The 26,492-nt window shown below is 40.5% G+C and overlaps 1 protein-coding gene across 6 annotated transcripts in view; it reads left to right on the top strand.

The window, feature by feature from the left end:
- MEF2C (myocyte enhancer factor 2C) overlaps window positions 1–26,492 on the top strand; it is a 116,097-nt gene that overhangs the window by 29,518 nt on the left and 60,087 nt on the right. For 4 of the 6 annotated variants that reach the window (XM_026037246.1, XM_026037244.1, XM_026037245.1 and 1 more), the window contains exon 2: window positions 15,868–16,064. In XM_026037246.1, the coding sequence (XP_025893031.1) occupies window positions 16,011–16,064 (54 nt within the window). In that variant the 5' untranslated portion in view covers window positions 15,868–16,010. Of the gene's footprint in view, window positions 1–15,867; window positions 16,065–26,492 lie in introns of those variants that run through there. The other 2 variants (XM_026037247.1, XM_026037243.1) reach the window with 1 other exon arrangement.

The following is a 26,492-nucleotide window of genomic DNA, read 5'->3' as shown; positions in this document are numbered from 1 at the left end:
AATGTGGATGTCTCTTCTTTTTTCAGATAGTCTTGAATGTAAGAGCAGCTTTAAACGCCTCTGAATTATCTTACTGACCTCTCAGCGTCTTAAGTTTTAGCATATGGAAAYTCTCAGTGCCTATTCAGGACCTCTGAAGCCATAGCTTTAAAATCAGCAGATGTAGTAAGTGATGTTTTACCTTTGTCACCATGACACATCTTATAGCCTATAGCATTAGTGGAAACAGCATTTCTGCAAACGTGAGAGAGATTTAGAGGGTAGAAAATACTCTTAAAAATCATCACATTCTCCTCTTACAGAGACTTATAGCTCCAGTATCTTATTCTCTATTAGCACTGAATAAAATTTTTCTGATTTTATTCATCGATGTGAGATTTATTTGTGACTGAATGAGTTAAAGTATTTTTAAAAATAAATTGACTAATGTCCAGTCAAACTACTGAGTTTCAAAACTTTGTTTTTGTTGGGGCTCTTTCAAATAGAAAAGAGGAAGCACTTCCTTCTACAGCATGATGTCAAGATAAAGACACACACACACACACACACAGAAGAGTATTAGTCAAATAATTTCAGAGTTACTGACTCTGCAAGGGGTGTAAATGATTGCAGGAAAAAATAGATAATATTTGTAAAAAAGATAACAGCCTAATTAGGCAGCATTTTGGTAAGTAAAATATTGTGCAAACTATGAGAATCAGAAATTAGTGTTCAGAATAGATAGCAGTCAGCATCTCAGAGTTAAGTGTTAATTAAGCAACAGGCTTCAATTTCCATCCACGCTTATACGCAAGCTATTTTTATTGATATATTTACACAAAGAATGGCTACAGACTAGATTTTGTTTTCCCCACCRTGAATGCCAACCAATGCAACTGGCTGCAGCGTATTTTGCTGGTGCTTGTGCGTTTGAATAACTGCRAGCCCAGCGCCGGCCCCGGGGCTGCAGGGCGCAGTTTTACAGTACTGTGTTTTCTGCAGAGATAAGGGCAGGCTGTGTTTGCAGAGGAATGTCTTGACAACAAAGTGTATCAATGAAGGCCACCTCACTCACAATGAAGGTCTGTCTTCTAAAATAGCCCCAAAACAAAACAACTGCTGTGTTTTAGTGAGGGTCTTATCTATTTACAGCACAACAGTCCGAAAGTAAATAGTGCTTCGGGACCCGGATCTCCCTAAGTCGTAACCCCAAACCTTGAGGAAATGCTATAATTAGGGTTTTTTTTTCCCCTATAGATTTTTAAAACATAGTRTCCATTATCATTGTAAACATTCAGAAACACAGGCTGATATCTCTTTTTAAAATGCAGAATTTTGATTTGTGACAGCTGCATTGGATCTTTAATCATATATTATCTTTATGGGAGCCTTTTTCTAACATATGTTAATTGGCTGTTTTCTGTGACAAATTATGAGCTCTTACTTTGATGAGGTTCAATTGCAATCATGTTGGAGTTGAGTACGTAGAGTTTCCAGCCCCCGCTGGCTCCTTAAACCACTACAAACATCTGCACGTCACTGCAGTGCTGAGTAATGGCAGGATTTGGGTTGATCTGATTTCTGCGCAGGCTTTTTTTTTTTTTTTTTTTTTTTTTTTTTTTTCTGCAGGATATTTTCAGCTCTTTGCACTAAATCTGTTTCAGAGTTTGCTGTTTTTAGCAAGAGAATGATCTAAAATTAACATCTTTTACGGGATATTCAGAATGCAATGAGAAGTAATTTACAGCACAGTATACTCAAAATTTCTTAGTTTTCTGCCATTTGATTGCAGTATTAGAAATTCTCTGTCAATTGTCATTGCAGTGAAAAATTATTGTAGTCCAATAGAATTTGCATTCTTGTTAGGTTATTTAATTATGTGATTATTTATGAAGAGATTTATATCACTTTTATGTCTTAACTTTTTACAAAGGAAAGTGTGTTTCCTTGCTGGACAGGAAGCATGTCTCATTTTGTTTTACATAAACTAGCACATCTTCCTGCCGACAAAGAAAATATTGCACTGAAATTTAGTGTCTTTCTGCCTCCTTTGTGTTTAAGGAATATTATGATTACATTTGTAAAGCACRTGAATGGAAGAAATACGTAGAGAATATTTTCCACAGTGTTTAATGACTTAAAAGCAGTATTGCTTTGAGTCTTCTTGCCTTTTACATGCTTTCCTGACGCTGACTGTGTGCACGAGCTTGTCTTTTGTGGCAATTAATTACAAATATCGAAAGAGAGAAGGTATGCTGCATTGCAATAAGCTATTTAGGGTGAATGTGCAGAAATAAGAGATCCTGCGTATTTTCATATATGGAAAGCAGCCTGGTCATGAAGCAGCTAGAGCATCATCTTCTCGAAAACTGTGTCAAACAATATCAATTACGCCGCAATTAATTTAGCAGAACATCACACAGCTCAGCTTTGACCTAAACCAAATGGCAGTAGATAAATCTGTCCCGTTTGTTCTTCAGAGAAATGATGGGGGTTAAATTTCCAGGCAGGTGTTAGAGTTTAGAATAAGAAGAGCCAGATGTGTATGGAAGCTCCTTCACTCTCCCGAGGCTGCTTTTAATTCAGCTATTTCCCTGGAGTGCCACACAATCAATGAGCTCCGAATCCTGGGGCTACCTGCCTTTGCGGGAAATCACGGGAACATTTCTTCACAGCCCGCTGCTGAGCACACGTGGAGAAATTAGAGCAGAAATGAAGGGTGGGGAAAGGCTGGCTTCAGGAGTTGCCCGCGCCCGTCCCACCCCTGCGAAGCTCTGCAGGGGTGATGCTTGAAGCCCTTGGAGAAACGTGGTGGCATACGGAGGAGCGTCAACTCGCGCGGGGCCGTTTGATGCCTCTGTCGCCGCTGCGCRGGCCGGCCGCGGCCATCCCAACGGCGCCCTATGTAGGTCACGCGCGATGCCGGCAAGGCAGCGGCGCTGCTCCGGAGCCGGGCGCGCGGGCAGCTCTGCACGCGGCGGCGGGAAGGGCCCCCCTCCTCGCCCGCCTCGCGGGCGCTGCGCCGGCGCCCAGGAGCTGGAATTAGGCTGCGTGCGGCGTTCGCTGCCGCTTGCTCACATGAGCTTAATTGGCRTTAAGGAAGCAAAGCAAGGTAAAGGAAGGCGTCCAAATGAAAGAGGGGGCTTGGCGCTKTATTGGATTTGGAGGCCTGTGAGCCATGTGTCTTAATTGGGGCCAGTTGGGATCATTTAATAATTGCTGTCAGAAGATCAAATTTAATTCTCTTTATAAAAAGACCACAGTGGGATAGAGTTAAACAAATTGTCATCTGAGGTTTCAAATGAACGAAGCTTTAATTAGGTTGATTAGGATGCTCTGAGAGAGAGAGAGAGAGTAAGAAACAGGAAATTGATGAATCTGCTGTGTACCATGTTGGACTTTATATGACAGTACTGTCAAATATCTTTATTTCAAGGAGATATACATTAGCATAAAGGGCTACAGTGCTAGAACAACATGCGTATAGAAATGCTTTAAATGTATAAGATAATTACAACTTTCTAAAATCGGTAATTTTAAACATAGACACTAACATCTTTATGATCATCTTGCCCTTGACATTACTTTTATATATTTAAAACCTACTAAATGGTCTTCTATAATTGTTTGCTTACTGACTGCCTATGGCAGAGCAGAGTTACAGTGTATTTACTAGCAGGCCTCAGAATTTCAGTACTGTGTAATAGATATTCACCTTAATTACTTCTCTGACCATTAGCATGAGCAAATGCCCAGGCTTCTTATCTCTAGGTTTCCAGCAGAAAAACATTCAAAATCGAACGTGGCATGAAATATAACTGGGGGAGAAGGGAGCAGATCCCAGCCGTGTTTGCCTCCCAACCATGGATTCCATTCTTTACAGTGCACRGCCTGCTAATTCTGCCACAGCTTTCTGCTTCTAAGAATATTTTGTCAGAAATCACCYTGCATATCAATAGAGCTGGAAAGGAGTCATTTCTGAGAAAACATTATGTACATTCAAGGCCACAGAAAAGATTTAGCTCCTGTATCTTTGTATTGATTGTGTTTGGGTATTTTTTTTTCTGCATGCTTCTGGGACAATARTAAAATGAGCAATGTTGGCAATGATCTGTTTAGAAAAAAAACACTCATCCAAGGCAGAACAGAGACTGTCAAGCAAATTGCGCAGTATTTCCCTGTGCAAATTAAGCACATTTTGTATGTCTGTTTTCTACTGATACTTGTCAGGGWTGCTGACTTTTTGCTTTGGTACTGCCAAATGCAATGTGTTTTGTGTGTGTAAGAAATAAAATAAATAAATCCAGCTGCATGGGCTAATGGAGTGGTTACAGCTGGGGTTCGGTAGGCAGGCCCTGGTGCTCRCTTGTGGCTTTTGCAGTTCCAAACAGTGCCGGGTTTACCTCTGTGGTAAACACCTTGTATTTCAGAAGAAAATTTGCTTCTGCAGGGCTTGAGGTTAGAGCAAGTAGGCTCCCGTGCTGTGAAAAATTAGAAGCAAAAAGCCTCCTGTGGAAAAATATGGATTAGTTACCTAACATAATTTTCRAAAAGGGAATGTGAATTATGATGTGGTTGAACAACACACTAAAATAGGTGGGATTTCTTATGCTTTTTAAGTGATTCAAGATATGTCTTTTGTATCTACAGCCCAGTTCTTTAAGATCTTTAACATATCGAAGCATAAATCATCRGCATGTTATATGTCTTATTTTTTCCACTTCTCTCTCTTTCTCATGAATATTGTTAACACAAATATATTTATTGCTCGCCCCTCCCTCTACCACCAAGGACTAAGAAATCYGTGGAAGGTCCCGCTAGGCCACAACAGCCTAGAATCCCAGCCTCAACAGACCGGAGCAGCCAGTTGTTTCAGGCACCTGGCCCATGTCGTCTTCCACTGGGCATCTTTGTCCTTTTTCCCCCGTACAAATGTCRATGTTATCTTTTCTTTCTTGTAGCATTGTCAGCTTGCGCATCTTTTCCAGCTCCAAACCAGCGGGGAGCATTGGGATCTTGGAGCACAGAGCGATGCCTCTTGTCAAGCTCTAGCTCGGAGGGAGAAATAAGCAGCTTTGGCAAAGGAGCGGTGGCGCGAACATGGCAGCAGCGAATGCGGCAGGGCACTTCGTGTCCCTGCAGCCTGGGCCCTATAMCGGATACCTCATCCTGAACGTGCAAAATGCTGCACCTGGCACGTACTGCACACGCAAGGATTGCCTTCTGTCCAGTGGCTTAACCGGGCTATCAAAACTCTGTAATTACAGTATTGCTTTGTGCCATATCCTATTCTTTCCTTGTATTTTTTTTTTTAGAATAGAATAAATTTCGAGTTCATGCATTGCTATTTAGAATGTGTATACGTTGTGTATTTGAAAGCAGCAACCTGTCCTAATTTCTGAGCTTTGTCATTAGGAAAGACATATATGTCACAGAGAGAGGCAGTTCCTCACCCCTATTTAGCGAAATGCAGGTGTTTTCATTTTTTTTATTAGCCTTATTATGTACCTGACATAGATTTCATCTCCTTTTGTCCTTGGGAAAAAAATGCCTAAGTGGGAATGGAAGCATTAACGTAGACTTTTCAGCTGTCATGGTCATTGGGAAGATTGATATATTTCCCTTGCCCCCCTTTTTCCTTTTTTCTTTTTTTTTTTTTTTTTCATTTTAAGCCTGCAGCTGTCTCTGGGCAAGCGGTGAGTTCAGGGAGAGCCATAGTTTTTATACTCATATTTATGATATTAACGTTTACACTGAATGAACGCGCAGTTAGGGGCTCAGCAGCTCTCCGCCATGTTGCGCCGTCTACATTTCCGAACGACTATATTTAACTCTTGGCATTTCTGGGAAGGTCAGGAATTAAAAGGAGAAGAATGTGCGTCTAGATTTGGGTCTTCGAGAGAAGGGGGAAGCGGAACATTTTGATGCATGATCATTCCTCTCTATGGACTGATTGCCAGGAGAAGGATGTGTTTGTGGCCTCGGATTGCTTTAGGAAGCTAATAAATGTACTTACAGGAAAGTTACGCATTTAGGTCCATGCTGTGGTAAAGGCAGCGTCCCTTTCTGTCACRGTGTAGGTGCAGCTGGCACTGTCTAATGGCATAAACAAGAGAAGGTTTCTGGGGAGCGGTGATATAATTTATTAGACCAGCCTCTATAGCTGGAAAAAATAGACTTTTGGTACACTGTGGATCCAAAGAAGGGCTTGTGCACCCAAAAGACCATTTATTTTTTCCAGCTCACTTAATCTATATTCAATATTCCCCCTGCCTACAAAGCTTGTCTAACTTCTCTTTCAGTGCTAGTGATGGATCTGTTCTCAGGTTTGCATTAGTATGAAGGAGTAGCTTCATAGAAATCAGTGGCATTATCTGAATTTAAAATTACATCTAGCTGAGAGTCAGGCCATCCTTGACATGTCAGTGATTGCTGTGGGTGTCTGGATGAGTCATATAGAATAAAGTGTTTTGGTGCAAGAAAGTAAACACTAAAACAAAATAAATAAAGGTCTGACATTCATAATCAATTCATTCTGAATCAAATTTTTCAAGTCTGGAAAGGATAACAGCAACTATTTGCTGTTAAACTTGACAAATTGGCACATGCAGGTTTCACAGTCTCCATGCATCTCCCAGGATTCGGTCATATCTTGAGGAATTTCTCCTCAAAATTTCTCCAAGGTGTCTGTTTGAAGGCTTCCTTCCCTATTTGTTTGCTTTAGTTTCAGCCTCGATGCTGCAGTGCGCGTCAGGTCAGATCCTTAAGAGCTATTGCCCCCTTTTGGCTTGAAGGGCTGGCCAGGCTCACAGTGCTCAGACTCGTGTCCCGGCGGTAGGGGAACACACTAGAGATGCCGGAACTTTTTAAAAACCATTTTTGTACAAAACCGTTGTGTTTCTCTGAACATGATAAGATACAAGCATTAATTAATGTGCAATACTAAGTACCAACGTGCAGCTCCTCTTTAGAGTCCCCTTTGTCTTGAGCTCCAAAGCTCTCTGTTTCTCTCTTCTAGCTTTACTTCAGGGCGCTCTTACCAGTATTATTTTTAACCAAACACTCTCACAATTTCTCTCCATTTTATCCCTCTTTTTCATGGTCGCAAATGGCAAACCTCCATAAAGCAATACCCCAAAAAGTTCTTTGCTGTCTTTTATTCAAATATCCATGTCCATGCCAGCACAGAAGTTATGCTCATCAGAAGTAACCCTACCTCCTGTATCTTATTTCCTCTTCCAGCCATTACTCCAACAAGCCTTAAAATGGCAACACCATAAGCAACATTGGCAGTCAGAAAAAATAAATCATACAATTTTAGACATACCATTTTTTCTGTCAATATATATTTCCATCATTAATCTCAAACAATTTTATTTGCATGCAAGTTTTTCCTTGACAACTTTTGTCACTTGCAGTTCGATCACGTTGGAAGGGCTTTCTTTCATCAGCCCTCTTCATGATGTCTCTATTGAAGCTGCTATCAGGGAAAGGCCCACACATTTTTTTTTAATGAGGCACTTATCATATCTCAGATGTTCTGCTTCTTAATTTCTGTGTTGATGATCCCAGTTTTAAGGTTGTTCCATCCAGAGGTCTGTCCCTATTCTACTTCCTTGGATGATCCTTTCTAATTTTCAGCTTAGTCCTTGAACCAAACACAGTGCACAAGCACTTACCTGCTCAGTATTTTGGAGACTTCGTGTTGTTTTTATGTTTGGTCCTGCTGAATTATGCCACAAAAAAATCCTAAAATTTTAAATTCTAAAAGCCTCCTGAAATGTGTAATTTGCAAATACGTTTGGTATCTTTTTAAAATAAAATCACTGTGCTTCTACAATACAAATGTTATTTCCTCCATACAAAGATGAAGTAATGATAGAGCATAACCTTGCAATAGCAGAACTCAGTGTTTGCTATTAAACAGAGGCAGGCATGAGTGCAGTGCCCACCGAGTGGGAAAGGGAGGGCCCTGGGCTGGAGGGGATRCCATTCCCATGGAACACGCTGCGTGAAGCGTGAGGACACACAGCCTGTGCAGAGCTGAGCAGCAGCATTGCCTGCTTTCCCCAAAATGAATGTCTCTTCTCCAGCTACGTCTGTCTGCTGCTGTAAGATGGATGGTTTAGAGACTGCCATCTCGAGCTTTCTTGTCTAAGTGGAAATGCAAGTTTGCTTGCACTTTGGTAAATTACAAGAGGAAGGTAATCAAGCACCTTCCATGATAAAAAGGAATCGTTTTGGCCAGCAATCTCTGTTTGCTTGAATAGAGCAGAATCTAAAGCTGTCGGACCCTGGTATCAGCACTGAGAGATGTCGTGCCCAGGTTCAAACAGTGATTTGAAATGGCAGTGAAGCAGTTTTTTACCAGTCACACTTGGAATCCCCCCTCAGGATTCCTGATTTTTAAAAGCCGTTGTGGGGATTCATGATGCTGACCACAGACTTCCTCGCGTACAGGCACCGGTAGCACATCTGCAAGCCACGATTTAACCACTGCCAGAAGCTGCTTTCAGGTGATGCAATGAACTCGAGAGATCTCAGCCATTTCCCGTAATAAGCCAAGCATCTCCGAAGTCCTTTTTATCTCTGTGCAACACCGCTTGCAAGCTACAAGCACTAGTATCTTACTGTCTCTGAAAGATGTTTTTAAATATAGCTAGGCCAAGACCAAAGTCGTTCTAAGGGACTTTTTGAGCACAGTAAATGCTAAATCATACTCTGTTGACCACTGAGATGGTTCCCTTTCTCCTCCAGCCCATTAAAAGACAGACTGAATTTGTAAAATGCCTTTCCTGACATTTATTACACAGCTATTAGCTATAATGAAATCCAATCCAATTATTAGCTCAAAACTATCCAGACTCCTAGCTGAAATTCCAGCGGTCCAGTTTCCCTGCTCCATTTTCAGATAGGTTCGCATTCCTAGTCACTGTCTCCATTTCAGACCAATTAGGTGATTCAGTTTTCAATCCCTTATTCCCTTGTATTATTAGCTTGTCTGATTCAATAAAGTGTTATGCTTGAGCCAGTCTCCCAGGCATTTCAAGTATCCTATTCCATATTTATYTGTCAGACTCCCCTTACGTCTGTCTAACTGCTGTAGGTGCAGCACGAGCCTAATCTTGAGCCCACAAACCTTGTCCCCCAAGCTGTTTGCTTTCCATTTTTTGAAGCAGGTGATGAGGACACTTGTTCATTGTGCTAGATTTAAAGTCAACTTTTCAYGGGCACTTTTTTTTTTTAAGAATACTRGCATTTCACTCRGTTGTTTCCCTTAAAATATGTTTTACTGCTTGCCTTCTTTGCTTAGCAAATCAAACACTCTTCTTCATCTAAATTTTCAGAGATGCTGTAAACTTGCCAAGGCTTCCTTTCCTCACCAAGCACAGCAGGCACATATCTGATCTTATTGGGCTCTCGGCAATCAGTTTTCATCGAGATTTCTAGGGGTTGCTTCCTCTTTTGGTGCACCACTGCAAGGAATGACTCACCAGCTGTGGCAAATTCCACAGTCCCTCCAAAGACCCTTAGCCTCTCTTAATGGATCTTTATCAGCAAAGCCAGGGTTCATATAATATCTCTGTGGGGTCTGAATGCCCTTCGTGATTAGGCCTCATAGACCAGTCTCGTCAGCTGGAAGGTAAGTCCAACTTACCCTTTCCTTTTCTTGTAGGCGGGGATCAGCTGGGGCTGGTTAAGGGCACACAGCAGCTTAAATTGCTAAGCGCCTGCCGGCTCTATATTTCAAACTGGGGGAACTCCTTCTTTTCTGAAGCTGGGCTAGGAGGCTAGTAAGGCTCCCTTTGGGAATGCACCAGCTTTGGAGGTATGTTGGAAAGGGTGCTCTGTTCACCCAAGCAAACTTCAGGGGAAAACCTTGCAAAGCAACAGCAAGTGAAGCTCCTTGCCTTGGCTTAAGTCCTTGCTTTGGCATAATTTGGTCCTATACTTCAGTTGTCTGATTCTCAGAAGCTGGAAATATCCTTCCCATAAGTTTTGGGAGTTCAAATAGCACAGATTTCCCAATGCTCAATCTTCTCATGCYGCTTCCCCTTAATGCATACAAAGGATAGTATTGATTAAGAAAACAGTGAATTGGCCCTTTTCTCGTCTAGAAAAAGAAAATGAAAAGCAAAAAATGCATTTGAGGTAAGGAATCTATAAAGAAAGAGATAAACTTTCTGAAATTTATTGCTACCTTGTAAATATAATAGGGATGTAGCCAATGAGGAAAAACAAGTAAACTATATCTCCTTAAGCTGAGATTGTTAAAAATACAGACGTTCTGTTCACCCCTACAAAAAAATAAACAAAAAAAAACAGGGTGTACCAGTTCGGGGACAGGATCTTACAAATTCACAGATACATTCAAAACCRGTAGTAAAATCAGTAGAAATAATAATTCAGTTCAAATTATTGAAGTTTTCTCTTAAAAAAATTTTTATAGGTTGTAAAATGAATTCCCTTTCCTTTATGCAAAGTTTTTTGCCGTTGAATTCATCTCTCTGTCATAAAGCRAATTTACACCTAGCAAATGTTACTTTTCTAAAATAAATTTTGTTGTGATTTGGACAAAATAAGTTAAAATTCAATATTTAAAGTTTACAAATACTTTATGTTCAGCTTTCTCCAGTTTGATTAAATTCTACTAGTCTATGGTAGTTCATCTATTATGTTTTAATCATGATGGGTTAAATTTTTGCATTATGTTTCTTGCAGCAAAATACATGAAACCTTGAGAGTTAAACTTAAGACAATAAAATGAGCTCTCATCCATGTCTTTTAATGCGGCAGCCTGGCCCTAAGATCAAAACACATAAATGTAGGTTATGTTTAATTTTTAAATCAGAGCGTTGTGGACAGATGTTTAGACCCGTGCGGTGACTTGGATTCCTTTGCTGCACAACTTTCTGCCCACGTAGCCACCCTGTACGTGGTGCCGTTTCTGCATTACTGAGGTATTGTCACGGCGCTGACATATGTAATTTTGTCCAAAAATCTCTATTAATGGACAAAGCTGCGTCCTCTGTAACGACCAAGCAATGAAACCGCATCGAAGGCAAAGGACCGCTTGGATCTTGAATGTAACGCCAGCTGGTCTCAGGGTGATAATATCAGAGATGAATGTTACTTTCACCTTTTTCTGGGTTTATTGCAACTTTATCCAACCTCAAGTGACAGACATGAAGTGATCGGTGTCTTTATTTGATGCAGGTTGCCCGTTTCTCTCTTTACTGCGGCTCTTTTTGTCCCTGTATGGGCACTTCATCAGCCAGGGTTTTTGCAGATAAGGTTTCRGTGACAGTTTCACTAGGAAAGCATATGATCTGATGTAGATTTTCATGACCTTGTTCTTTTCTGGCTATTTTTCCATCAAATTGATTTAGCTGATTTAGTTTTTTGTACATTTGTTTTCATTTGGAATCCGATGCAAAATCCTTTGGTGTGAACAGAAAGTCTTGCACTGATTTTGGTGCTCTTTGAAATGAATTATCGTTTTTAAGATAAGATTGATAAGAGAATTGGGGTGGCATTGTTTTTTTTTTTTTTTTTTCCCCTTACATTTCAAAATGTGAAAAAGGTCAATTAGATTCTTTAATTTGGATCCAATTAATCTGCTTAGAGTGCAAGCCATCTAATGAGACAGAGACATCTTTATGGTGAGTTTGTTTCTTTTGCAAAGCAACCATGAACACCCTAATCCCCAGCACATTTTAACTTCATTTCGTGCTGGCCACCTTCTTGTTTAGAAATAAAATATTTAGGCTCTCCTGTTTTGCTCCCCCTTCTCGCTCCCGGTGCGACGCRTTCAAAGAGCTCTCTGTCCAGGCCGCTGCAGCAGGGCAGCTTCAGACGGTTCTGCTCAGAGAAGGAAGTGGAGAGTTTTGGTTCCCATTTTGCCCTTCTGGAACAGTTTAGGGAAGGAAGCACCTTTACACCTTTTATTGTTCGCGGTCGCTGACATCACGTCCTTCCCCGAGCGCTCCGTGCGTGTTTCCGGCCATTCTGTGGGGGCTCTTGTGCGCCGCGGAGAGCAGCGAGCGCGCGCGGGCGGCAGCACGTGGGTGCCCGTGGGCGCCCCGGGGCCGACGCTCCCCCGTGGGCGCCTCTGCGTGACCTGTGGAAGCGACGGAGCAGCGTCCGAGCCACCCGTGCCCCCTGAGCCCGTTCCTCTTTTCGCCGCCTTTGGGTCTGTGTGCCCTTGGCGCTCTCTGCCCCTGCCAAATCGTACAGTGCGCAGGAGCCCACCAAAAGCAAGATGTTCCTCTTTTTGTGAGCAGCCTGACCTTTTTTTTTTCCCTTTTTTTTTTTTTTTTTTTTTTTTTCTTCCTTCTCTCTGAGGGGCGGTTGTTTTTGCAATGTTTGGGTTTGCAAAAAAAAAAAGTGCTGAGGATGGTAACAGCACAGCATGTAACTATGTATTTCTTTAAATGCAAATTGTTTACATGTAACCATGTCATTATGTTGGAAGGTTTCTTTCATGTGGAGAGCTATTTCAGCAAAGCTTCTGGAATTATTTTAAGGTCCTTTTTACCTTCTCTTCYATAATGGAAGCCTGCAGTACTATTTAAGTTTTGTAGCACTTTCAGCTTTCCTAGCTAGGGCGCTTTATTTGTGTTTGGGCGCTACGGTTCAATCAGTTAACGGGAACTGTAAGTACTTAATCTCGTAATCCTTAATCCTGCAAGAACTCTCAGAAGTATTGGGAGCAGCGCCGAAGACCTAAAGCAGCYGCGGAGATTTGCTGGTCCCCGGGGCTCTTCACAATCTTGTTGACCCTGAAGTTGCCCRTCTCCGAGGGCTGTCACCCTTGAGTCAGATGTCATGATTCACCCCTCCAGCCTCCATCGGTTTGAAATCACTCCGGACTCTCTGTTTCCGTGTGCGGACGTGGGTGTCTCTCCCTGCTAATGACATGAACAGAATGTAGACTTTATTAAGTAAGGGCGCAAAGCGGCCTGTGGCGCTCCACGTGTACGTGTATAAATAGCAAGGCAGATATCGAGTGCTACGGCGTTTCCACCTTGCTTCTAGTTGCAGTAAAAATAGCAGAAATTATAAAAAAGGAAATAAATTTGCTAGACAAACRGAATCGTTTTTATTTGAAGTTAGATTAGTAAGCCAAAACCAAATGAGAGCACTATTTTTTCATCAATGAATTCAAGAAAAGATGGCTTGCTGCCTCTCAAAAGTGGAATTACATTTCTTCAGAAATTGTATGGTGGGTATAGATGGTCTAACGCATGTTTTTTTCTCCTTCAGCTTTTCTCAGGTTGTATGATAACATTTAATGACAAAATAATCATTGCTCCCTCGCTTTTATTTTCTTGCTCCTCCATTTTCCCACTTTGGGTAAAATTAGTGTACTTAGTGGGTTGCTGCAGGTAATGAAGAACAAAATTCAGCTCATCAAGTGCTGCGTGGCTTAGTTTAAGATGATTTTGTGTACATGTTAGGAATTAAATGTTCTGACTCTGAACTGCCTATAAAAGTTTTCGTTGCTTGCAGCCTGGAACGTAGAAACCGCTGTGCGCATCTCAAATGTGGAAGTGAATAAGTGTGTGGGAGGGACTCACCATATTGCTGCTCCACTAACATTTGCCTGTGCCCTTCCTGGTATTTTTTTCTCAGTATTCAGTGATTTATTTTTTTCTATACTCATTCAGCAGCAGAATCCTGATCTGCAAAGCAGCTCTCGTCCGTGCTAACCCCGTCACCACTGCTCTAATCTGCGCACCCTGACCTTCCACCTTCAAGTGAATAGGAGCTTAGGCAGGCACAGTGCCGTAAGCCGATAGTGCCACGGGCTGCAGCTCAATGAAAGGGAAGGAAATTGTTCTATATGCGTTTGCTGTGGATTAGCTATTGGCTTACTGTTACCGAGACGGCCTCTTAGGCTCCTTGGGGTCCTGCATGTGCCTGGGAAACACAGCTCTAACTTGCTCTCTGTAGCAGAGGTAAGGCTCTGGGAAAAACAGGAAAGAGACCCAGGCCAGGGAAATTGAAGACTGCTCCTAAAAATAGCCCGGGTTTGTTTGTCAACATGGAATATCAGATAAGAGCGTCGCCTAGCTCAGTTTGGGAAAGAAAAATAAAAACCCAGGAACTTTGTGTAAATACATTGATTCTGTGTAATTTGTTTCAATGTTGTGCACTTTTGTTTTTATGACAAATATGATGAAAAGCTGTTTCGTTCCAGCTCTTTAAGCAGTCAAAAGTTGCTGAACTGTTTGCCAAGAGGTAGAAAAGCAGCAAAAAGTTTCTGCAGTCTTTACACTTCATAGTGCTTACAATGCAAATTGTCCCCCTTTATATGCCCTATCCTTCAGCACAGTAATGGGATGTAGAGAGACGTTTGTGCACAGAAAGGTAGGGCTTATGACACCTGAAACTTTCTTTTACCTAAATATTGAATTATGTCATGCTGGCTAAGAGTCTAAAACTCTCCAGCCAATTGCTATTTGTTACCTCATTTTTTTCTTAGAGTGATAAAACACTGAGCAGCCTCAAGTTTAATATATGCAAAGAGAATCGAGAGACAATTGAAGAGCAGAAAGAGCGAAGCCCAGCTTTTCTACCTCAGTAGCTTTGAATTGGAGCCAAATAATGGATTAAGTGGCCAGGACATCGGCTTAGTGTTACGTAACATATTGTGGGAATTGAGCAGGTTGTCTGCGAGACTATGAGCTTAAAATAAGTAAGGAAATGCCAGCGTCTGCTTTAAAATTACTAAATTCTGGTCACCAAATAAGTATTTTTAATACAATGTAGAGCCAAGTAAAAAAAAAWGAAATCATTTGAAGTGATTCATTTTCAAAATGGTTTTCTCTACTGTATTTAAAAGAACTATCCTTTATGTTCAAAACATGTAAATATAAAAATATGTTAAACAGTTTAAAAACAGAAAAATGTGAGCATCTTTTAGTGTGATTGATCATCGTTTGTGTAATTTGATATATGTTATATAGTCTTTTTTGTCTTCAAATGMTCTTGCACATGTTAAAAATCATGATTTCTGGCATTTTGTGAACTAGGAAGGGCTTCGTGCATCTGTTCTGTGTTGTGTCTAAGTGTCCTTAGTTTTGCAGTTCGACTATTATTATAAGGCTCAGGGAGCTAGTATCAGTTCATTACTAAATCTGTGAAAATATTTGTTCAAAACATTCTTCACTTATCGTCTGTCCTTACTGCTCTGTGCTGTGTAGCCTGGCTTCTAGTGCACAGGATTTCTTGTAAGGCAAGACATTCGTGTTTGCTAGTTATAAATCACCCACCGGCAGGACTCGGGACTCGCTCGGAAATACAGCCAGGGAAAATGCACAGCTCCTTTCCTTGAAGTAATGCTCACGTAGCCTGTATTCCTAACAAATAAGTTTAAAAGTTGGGGATTTAAAGTCGCTGATGTTTTTCATACATCAAATACCACTTTCATAAAGGTCCATCCTATTTGCATAATGAGGGACATTATCACCTCTGCTGTCAAAACACAAGATTGTTTTCCCTCCAGAAATGAATTAGCTGGCCTACTTAGCATACATAGGTACAGAAAGGTTCATTAACTCTCTGCTTTAGGTAATTTTTCATACTGGTACAGCGAGCAATACTTAAAACTAGAGATACCTAAATCGGTTAAAGTTTTGGCAATGTGCATTTTGGTGCTTTTACGCATTTCTTGAGAGATGTGTAAGGGTGGGTGTTTGTAAAAAGAAAGCTTTGAATTATATTGTASCTATTTTCCTATGCAGTACTCTATAGAGGCAGTAAATATTTATTACAGTTAACTTGTACGCTGAATTATAATTGGGTTACTTGGCCAACTCCTTATGGTAACTTTCATCTGGTTATCAATTTTGTGGTAACATTTGATTTCCTTTGTGTGTTTAGCAGGGACGGATGCAGGGGACAGTGAACTGAGTAGTGCAAGTGCTGAAGAAGGAGACTTGTTTTGAGGAACGGGAAAGAGGAAGAGAAGAGAAGGGAAAAATACATAATTTCAAGGAAGAAGGAGAGACAAAAAAACGGGGACTATGGGGAGAAAAAAGATTCAGATTACGAGGATTATGGATGAACGTAACAGACAGGTAAGTAGCAAAAATAACATTTTTGAACATCTTACTATATTTCTAAGTTGATATTAGCGATGATTAAAAGGGTGGTAACATGATATATGTGCATATATATACATGTATACATACACACGTGTATGCATATGCACAGTATGTGGAAGACTACCAGAAACTTCACATACAGCTAGGTTAAGTCTAGTAACATGAGTAGCTAGGAATATATCAATATAAACCTTGATTTTTGTCAAGACTGATGTGTAGGTTTTACTTGAGTCCTTTTGGTAGTCCCTTTGACTTCAGCGTATAATATATATGGGTTAGCACATCTGAAAATTGTTACAGGTTTAGGGCTGTATTTTGTGAACTGATTGACCCTGACTTTATTTGCATCAGGAGTTTCTTTTAAATTCATAGATTCAGCTAATTCATGGTTTTACACATTTGCAATATTTTTATTTTTATACTTGCATAGAAAAATGTCACTACTTCGTTAAAAAAAAAAGKTTTTTTTCATGGGACATGGAATTTAAAAGTAATTTGTGCATTATAACACATTCTGAAATCAACATTCAGTAATACTGGCATGTTGCAGTCATGAAACTGTTTCCCCTACCCATGCTATGGCTGAATAAGTCTGCCAGGATAGTATTTTAAATGAAATGGCTGAGTAGCTCAGCGCCTCGTATTAGCAACACTACCTCTGTTAGTTAAATTAGAATCATAAATCAGAGTCTTTTTTTTAAATAGAAAAGCAATCTTCAAAAAATAAAATAGAAAAGCTACTRCTGTCTCCATCTAACTTGTGTTGTGGAAACTGGAGATTCACAATTGTGAGAAACTGTCCTTATTTAACGCAGTGCCTGGTGTTCTGCATACATGTGGTTGCAGTGTAGGAGTGATTTTTCTGTAGTTGTTTCTGAAGCACCTGATGTTGAGTTAATATATTCATCAGACTTTTATATAGTTGTTATGTAAGAAATTACGTTATTAGACTTCAAAATTTTTAAATGCCAGAATAAACTGAATTTAACTTAACAACAAATTGCAATTTTCAAGTKTGCATTTCTAGAATTTGTAAATTCTCCAATGTGCAGAGTAATTTTTATTCATTCTGGCAGAAAACCAACTATGAAGGAAAAAATATACAAGGATTTATGGGCAACGCAGTTTGCATTCTCTTTAAAAGTTGCTTTTTGCTGTGGGCCACTCGGGGGGGAAAAATAAAAAACACTACCTCTGTCAATATAAACCCACCTCTATTTGTTTTAATTGCTTTATAGCCCAGAAATGAAATTAACCATTAAATATTAAGACACTTTTAAAAATTATTTTGTGACTAAAGCTATAAAATTTTGCTATCAGTAACATCATTTATGCAATGGCCTCAGTGTTGATGTGTTTACTCAAATATTGCACCTATGGAGAACTTAAGCCCTCAGTTGAGTGGATCAGAAATCTATTAAGACAAATAAATTTACTTTTAAAAATGCAAGCACTTAAGACATTCACTGCAGAATTCCAAAATTTTGGAATGAATAATTATCAATAAAATCACAACACTAGAAAATAAACAATTGAAGCATTAATGCAGAAAGCCCTTACCTTGCTAGTATTGGATAATTTCCATCGTTTTGGTTAGTCAGACACACTGAGAAGCTGAAGGCACCGTTTGCTCTGCTTTAGCCTCCACATAATGTAATTGACTTGATCATGATTCCCATTTCTACTCTTATTTGGAACCATCATTTAGTTTGTAAGTATTTGTACTAGGTATCGTTCTCTCTGTAATTAGCACCSTGACTAACTGCACAGAGAAGTCGGTGAAAAGATTTCCATTGATTCAGCTGGGCTCTGGGATCAGGCTTTTGAGTTTTAGCCTCTGTAAATGATTCAAAGCAACTGGATTTTCAGTAGTAGCTGATTGCCCTTTAAACAGTTCATATGAGATAATGCTCTTTTACAAGTCTTACTGTTTCTTGCTATATAATAGACTCCATTAGCTAGTGCTGCTTCTGTGGGAAGCTGCATCCTTTGATTAGCTTTCTAATTTATATACTTAGAGTTATCTTTAAATAATAACTGGCTTACATTCCTATGTTATTTTTCATATTTGATGCTAGGAATCYATTTGAATGTTTGGACTAGATTAAAAGGTTACATGGGGGAGAAAAAACTGTTAATAGGTTTTGATTAATAGAACCAAGACCCCAACAGCAGCAGTTCTGCAGAGCTCATTCACAGCTTCATTTACCAGGCCATGCAAAGAAAACTATTCAGTTTATAAGACTGTTTTTTTTTTCTCCTTACTAGCTAACCAGAAAATGTTTGCAAGAACAGCAGCCAATCTGTTGACTTGAAAGTGCCTTACTSTGTTTGAATATAAATAACAATATAGTTTTACAGTACAAGGCATGTTAGGTGGGAATATGATCTACAGGGTTCGTGTATCCTCAGCTTTTTCAAGCACATAAATTCTCGGCGGGGCAGCACATGCAAGGAGAAAATAGATGGAGCATGAATCAGAAGCGAGGGATATAGCAGGAGCTGAATTCTCCTGCCCTCTCCCATTGCAAGGATGCAGCTGTTCGGGTAAGACAGTCTCTGCAAAAGAGCTAAATGGCTACAAAGCCCGTGGAAGATGATTTCTACCCTTGCTCTTCCTCTTATTTGCCTGGTGGCCTGACTAAGGTTAACGTGAACCACTGCACAGGCTGTTTGTCCTATCAGTAAACAGCTGTTGTCTTCTACATCACTGTCTGCCATGGTAGGAGAGTCCTCCCTTGTTCGAAGTGCTTGTGTGAGCAGATCGGGAGGGACAGGAGCAGGGCTGCCCTCCCTAGAAGAGGATTTCTTCTGAGCAAGTCTAGTTCTTTGGTCTCGAGGACCTTACCACCCTGATATAAAGTGTAAGTGAAAACCGTCCAAGAATTATATGTCTCTGGCTACAAATCTCACTGAAATGTGTGTTTTCAGGAAAATGTGTACTTTTCCTGGAACTATTGAAACTTTGAAATCTTTGGATATGTTAAAGGAAAACTCCCACAGCCTAGGTACTAGAGACCCAGCCCTGTTCGCTTGGAGCACGAGAGCGCTCTGTTAAAGACTTCAGGGAGCTCAAGCCCAGGCTTGACTAAAGGGGTGCCGTTCATGTCACGTTGGTTCGTGTTGGCTGCCAGCTGGCTGTGTTTTCCTGGCCCCACAACTACTGTGTGGTGACAAAGAGGGTGAGGACATTTGACTCTTCCATGCATGTTACATTTGACTCTTCCATGCATGTTCCCAAATTCTCTTTAGCTGTTAAACTTTCAGAAATGCCCATAGCCATCTGTAAAAAACAAATCCTTTTCACTCTGCTTTAGACCACAGGGAGAAGGAATATAAACTATCAGGGTTAGACTTAAATGTGTATTTTGGTTACCTTCGTGGTATTAAATATCAATTAAAACTTTCAGGAGAATTTTGTTATAAGCAGCCAAGGTGACCAGAGACTTTCCTTTTACCATTGTGACCCTGGATAACATACACTTGGTAAGTGCAGGCTGTATAGGGCATTTTTGGTAGTGCTGCTCAAATTCAGTGMGTGTGGTAGCCTGGCCAGCAGCCTCTCAATGGAGGCTACACGCTYGATACTAGAGGCACCAGCAATGGCACTAGGAGCCAAAATGTTGGCACCAACATCTGATGTCGGGAGCGCCTCCTTGTTCAGGAATTACTGTCAAATGGGTGAAGGCTGCTGTGGAGAATCCTGGTTTACATGGAGGTGAAGGACAGAGAGGAGGGGAAAAAAAAGAGGAAGGGTGTTTCTAAAAGCATGCCTGAAAAGTATATAATTTTTTTCTTTAAGTGCACAGAATTTTCAGCTAGCTCTGTTACTGTCAACACCCAAAGGAAATTTTGCATTCATTACCCTCAGAAGAGTCCCTGTAATTTCTCCTATTTATTTTTCATCATTTTGAAACATTTCTGTTAGTTTTAATGAGAGCCTTTTGTGGTCTGCCGTAGACGGACATCATCTGAAACTGTCTTTATACCAATCCATGCAGGGTTGCCCATGCTTAAAATAAATAGGTGTAATGACATAATGATATTGTATTACTGTTAGATAAGGTCACTTAAAAAATGTCTCATTAAATCCATGGTCTGTGAGCTAAATTCAGAGGCACATTGACCCAGGAAAGAGGGCATATTGACCCAGAAGCATTCTGGAAGAAGGTCTGAAACACCCTCTTAGTTTTAATACTGATTTTTTTTCTACTTAAAATCAAGAATGATCTGGTCTTATACAGTGATCCACCACATAGCCCTCTGATCATTGCTTCTTTTTTTTCCTGCTTGTGAAGCATGCCGTTGTCAGAGGCCCAGTTTAAACTCAGCTGACCTAGCTAATGATTCCACACATTTTGCTTGAAATGTCTTTCAGTTTGTAATGAGCTGCTGGGGACTTGCATGTTATTAAATATCATACGCAATGTATACTTCAGTATTAAGACACCCTTTCCAAAGTAGCCTCTCTAATTTTGTCAGATATTAGAGTAATAAACACTTGCTGCTTAACTTTTTTCATGTGTAGACTTTTTTTTTTAATCATTCTTTGATTCCTGCAAATCTGTAGAGCTATAAAGCATGACTTGCTGCTGTTATCAGCTCACTAGAGAACAAATTAAAGCAGATGAGTGAAGTGAGGTTACGGGGCAGGGGAAGAATATCCTGGAGGGAAATGACCGTTTGCAGGAAGACCTAGATTTGTTCTACTGACTTCGATACCGAATGCTGCTAGTTTCAAAACTAATTTCAGACTTGCATGCATCTATTTTTATCCCTGCTTCGGCGCTGTTTAAAAGGCAAGAGAAAAAGACTGTCAGCTCAGGCAGAACCTTCCCTGCAGAAACGGAGATGAGCCGTGCATACTGGTGCTAATGCAAGTGCAAGTTAGATGAAACTTTTTCTACCAATATCCTGGTATTTTTTAGTCTTTCCTTATGAAATCTCTCGATTTTACCAAATCTGAGATTTTAAGTTTGTGGAGTTTAAGGGTTTTTTTTCTTTTTTCCATAGGGGCATGTTTTCAAAGGAAAATGTAAATGCTTAACTATGCAGCTAAGCATCATTCTGTTCAAAGAGCCTTTGTTTTAAGCATAATATTCTCATTATCTTTCATATACTGGAATCCTTCCTGCCTCTTGCTTACATTCAGCTGCACATGATGGGCYGTCTCCTTGGAACATATCATTGCAGCTGACCCTGGTCAGAGGGAAGTTGATTTTCTGTAGGCAAAAAATACACCCCAGGTTTTCAGCCTCTCAAGCGGTCGTGATCTGTACAGCTGTGATAGCACTTTCCATGTTGCGTCAGACGCCCTGAAAGCTCGAGTTTTAAAATACACCCTGAACTGAATGGTGAATTTCTAGAACGTATTATATTTAAGGTTAAGTGTGCTCWTATTACAAATGTGTGTTTTGAGCATAATTTAGAGTGAATTAGCGTAAGGTAAATATTTAGGTCGAATCACTCTTAATTTGAAGTGTGAGCAAGAAGCCTGAGTACAGAGAGCRTGATGGTAAATGAGGCATCTGCCAACACGGTACAGCTGAAAACTAGTGCAGATGCAGGCAGAGCCTCGCTGTCTTGTAAGGAATGCTTTGGGAAGCCCTGGGGGAGAAGGAGCTGGAGGTGGGAAGCAGAACTGAAGCCACTGTGGAAAGGAAGAAGTTGCACTCTTCCTGTTATGACAGGAAATGCAGACAAATGTGCTTCCTGACCATTTGCTCAGCAGGGAATGAAATATTCTTTGACCTTTACCTTGCGAACATGGGAGCTGCACAGAACTAGTAAACATGTTTTTTTTACCCTAAACATTTATTTGTACCTGCCAGACCCGGTGATAGGATACAGAATAAAGAAGTCTGCTTTCTTGCATGTCATACTAGCTAGTGTGTATTTGATAGAGATGAATTTTTGCATTTATATGATGTCTTTGCCTAGAATACATATGCATCGATATACAGGGCATTTAGTCCTATCTGTCTGATTCAACAAAGAAAATTAAATAGCAGAGATTGACCATTTTTATTCTTGTATCCCTATTAGTTCTTTAGGGCTTAAGTTATAATTTAAAGTGTGAAGCATACCTGATACTGCCTAACCTACTAATTTCTGAGTTGCTGTATTATCTGTTAATTAATGCGTCTTCAAATTATCCCTCCTCTCTTGACTCATGGAAAAAAAGATCCACTACCATGTTAAAGACTTGGGTAGACTGAATAATATCACTATTTTAAGTTTTTGATCTCTAATTTATGTACTAATACACTAAAAATAGGCTGTAACAAAGAAGTACAAACCTTTCTCTTTTATCCTGATTAATCATGAACGTTTTATTCGCACTAGCTGTAATTTTAGKGCCTGCTGCTCAGAGCTGCTCTTTGGCAGGCCTGTGCAGCGAGTCATGCTCAGCGAGCTCGAGGCTTCCYGGGACAATGGCTCCTTTAGAGCCTAAACGGGTGCTGCCTCGCTGCCGGGAGCCACGCTGCAGGGCTGTGAGAGCTGGACGCAGGCTGCTGAGAGCCCCTCGCYGCGCTTTAAAGGGCCTTTCATCGGCCCCGGCGCGCGGCCGCCGCATAAAGGAAGGTTTGTGTCGCGCGTCCCCGGGCGCTGGGGCTCCCCGTCAGGGCGCTCGCAGCCGGCCTCTCCCGTGGCGGGCAGAGCTCTGCTAAATCCAGTGGGAGGAAGCGCGAGAGGGACACAGGCCGGAGCTGTTGCCGCTGTAGCAGTTACTGGGGTTTCGGTGAATGGCAGCGTGAGGTGCCTGGCAAGGGCGCTCCAGCCAGACGTCCCTTGTTTGGACACGGCCAGCTTGATTATGCTGTGTCCAAAGGCGATCCCTTCTGGGACACCTGCTATTTGCCAGCTCCCTTCTATCTACCTGTGACTGCTCTGGTCCCTGTGTCTGAAATCCAGGTGTTTCAGATGGACAAACAGGATAATACTTCTTTTGGACACMCGGCATACCTAAGTGGGACCTGTTTTCCCTAGCCACTCACACGTGTTTAATGGCAGGAAACATATATGGGGATTATGTGCAAATTCCCTGTTTCTCTCATTTTCCTATGTCAGCAACTATATTTCTTCCTAATTAGGATAGGAAGAAGTAAAGGGAACTCTGGTATTTTGCCACTGACTAAACTGAATTACTTGAAAGAGCACAGGACTGCTACTTTAAACACAAAATATAGGTATATACACTGCGACTGTAGTGACAAATACAGCATTCTCTTAATGGCACTACTATTAGAGCTCAGTCACCCAGAATGAGCCCGGGAGATTTTGTATCTGGTCTGTTCCTCCGCTGATGTATTAACATCTACACTGAGCACAACGTTTTTGCTAGAAATTTAGCTGAAGAAGGMTGCTGCTGCTGGTGGCTGCTCTCCCCATTTGCTAATACTGTATCCGGGTTAAAAAAACTGGCTGGATTTGCTCGCATATGTGTATAGCAACACATATTTAAATATCTGCCTGTCAAAGAATCTACGCTCACAATCAAGAAACATTATCTCCCAATGTATTTAGTTGAAGTAAGCATTGCTCGCTACAGATTAAACACGAAGGCCTGGCTCTGGGCCAGGTTAGCGTCCACGGGAGCACACAGCAGCGTGTGCTCGGGTGCGCCTGCTCTCTGGCTGCCTAAGCCCCGGCCACGGGCTCTGCAAGGACAAGTCCTAGAGCAGCCTCAGGAAGAGCAGCTGTGCACAAGGAGGGCTGGCTGAGTGGTCTCGCCATGCTAGGGAAGAAAAATATCCTTCCGACCAGCCTCGTTTGTCAGTCCTTCCGCTAGCACACCCAGGGGGGGTCACCTTTTGCCGGAATTTCATCCAAAACGCTCAAAAATCTGACCTTGATTTTTATCAGGGAAGGCGGAAGCTGGCTCCTACGCTTGGGTTTGGTTTGGTTTCCTAATTCTTGAAGGAAGTGTTTGATTTATTCAGCCCCTATAGTCCTCAGCCTTTGTACTACTTTCCATTTAAAAAAAAATGCAGCAACCTTGAGGTATCCAATCTTCTACATACCACCATTCCCAGTGCGAGTGCAGTGTGGCTTGAGAGGTTTGAAAAGCAAAAAAAGTTAAAAGGAAAAGGAGGTATAGAAAAAATGAAATGTTAAATAAGTAGAAGAACAGGGCTGCTTAGTCAAATAGTAGTAGACTAGGGTTCTTTTGTTTTATTTTGACTAGGAGTAATACACAGTAATGGAATTGGGGWTTTTTTGTTATTTTCGGAGAAAAATATGGAACTCACTGCACAGTTTTTTTGGATGTTRGCCACTTATCTTTTCTACTTCCTTCCCCACTTTAATTCTCCCCAGTTTGCACCCTATCATTCTAAAGTAGTGTCCTAGCCTGGGAGGGAAGGACCTCATAAATTGCCTGCCTTTCTCCAGAAAAGCAGAAAATATGTAAACTGAGAGAGACCAACAAATTGGGAAGTGAATTACATCTTCCAAATCCAACTTAGACAGCAGGCATAATTATTTTTTCCTTGTCTCAAGTTATCAGTGAAGAATATGTGTTGATTTGGTTCTTGCTGCTGAAAAAAGTTAAATATTAAACAAATTCCTTTGAAATCCATGCATCTTATTGGATATCCTTTCTAGAATATAAATGGTTTAGTGTCCTTTTGTTTTCTTCCAGTCTCTGAAGTGCTTTTTTGGTTATTAGGAATCTTCCTCCCAAAGACACCGTCCTAACAAAATGGCAGATTGTATGCTGATATCTGACGCTATCACAACTCAGTAATTCAAATGCAGAAGGTGACAGCAAGACTGGTGATTACTGGGCTTTACTGGTCCTATAGCTGCAGCTACTGCAAAGCTTCTGTTTGGAGGGTCGTGCGTGTTTTGTTCGCTCCCAGAGCTGGCTCTGCACAAGGAAAATAGTTAAAGTGCAGTCAGGGCTTCTGCAGTGGAGCTTTCCAGCTCCTTCCACCTCCACAAAGGAGGCAAATTGTTTTTAATAATTTATGCAAATCTTTGCCGCTCAGCAAAATTTCTGCAATATTTGAATTTTCACTGTTACCTTAGATGATATGTGTTATATGCTGTTASTCTAGGTGAATATGGCTAACGTAACAAATTGTGATGAAAAAATAAGTAATACAGATACAGTTTACTTATATTGCTCACTTATATGTTTTGAAGTGTATTCATATTCCTAATGAAGCAACAAAAAAAWTATAACAATCATTTGTTTTTAAATGTCTTGAAAGATAATCTAAATCTTTCTTGAGGATACTGAACTTTCACCGTATATTTGAAAACACAAGTTACCACCCTCACTATAAACTACTGTAGAAGAGTGATACACTTTATATATATAGTTTTACATACGCACACTGTTATCTTTAAATGCTTTAAATGTAAATGCTGTAAAGTGCAAGCTGTCAATGAGTCTATTTAAAAAGAATAACAATAKTCCAGGTCACTGCAGAAACAGTAATAGTTACAACTGCTCTTCATGCATTTATGAGCAGTGGCAGAATGCATTGTCTAATAGATTTGGAAAATGTAAGAAAGATCAAGGAGCTATTAGCCAGCTGAATTCACAGCAATTAAGATTATGCTTGAAAGAAAGAAAGATGTTATCTCTTGTCCTTTCTTTCAGTTTCCACAAAAAGGAACTCTAACCAGTATCATTCTGGTGATAAGTGTTATGAAATAAGTATGTGCTGTGCAGCACAGCTGTGTGGTTGCTCTAAATGTTCAGAAGCACCTAACAGTAAACACAAACAGTGGCCTTAAAGATATTTCTGTACCAGGGTGTACTTTGATGGTAAGAAGCTGTAACATGCTAAATTCTGAGGTTTCTGTGCAACAGAAACCATACTGTACAGAGACACTCCACCTACAGCAGTGTGGTCAAAAAGTTGATTGAAAAGAGTTTTAGATGCAGAAAAATATGTTGAGCTGGTATATTTTATTTTCTATGTGTTTACCTTTATCTAGAACATGATGTATATATTGAGATACATATATGTTTCTAAACAAATGCATCACAATTTTCTGTAGTCAGGGAAAATATTAATGGAGTATTTGAAGTAATAATATATTTGTCAGAATTTGAATGAAGTTACCTATCTCATTATCCACTCCCAGTGCCAAAAGCCACTGACAGAGACCTTTTTTATTTTTTTGATAGAACTTACTATCAAATACATATACTTGAGACCAGTGCTGTGCAAAGTGTTTTTTTTTAAGGCTTAAATAATTATATTTAATTGTAATCCATCTTTTCTTAACAGTATGTTGACAGAAAGGCTAACGAGCAAAGGCAATAATGGCAATAAGAGCAAAACTACTTAGTGTACATTTGGGAGAATAAATGTATGGAGTTTTGGCACAGAGCCTCATCTTTTTGAGATGGGCTAGCAAAYAGGGCTTAGCATTACTTAA

The sequence above is a fragment of the Nothoprocta perdicaria genome, unplaced genomic scaffold (genome assembly GCF_003342845.1).
Source record: "Nothoprocta perdicaria isolate Ctin4 unplaced genomic scaffold, notPer1 scaffold_194, whole genome shotgun sequence".
Taxonomy (NCBI): domain Eukaryota; kingdom Metazoa; phylum Chordata; class Aves; order Tinamiformes; family Tinamidae; genus Nothoprocta; species Nothoprocta perdicaria.
This window is presented reverse-complemented; position numbering and strand designations above follow the sequence as displayed.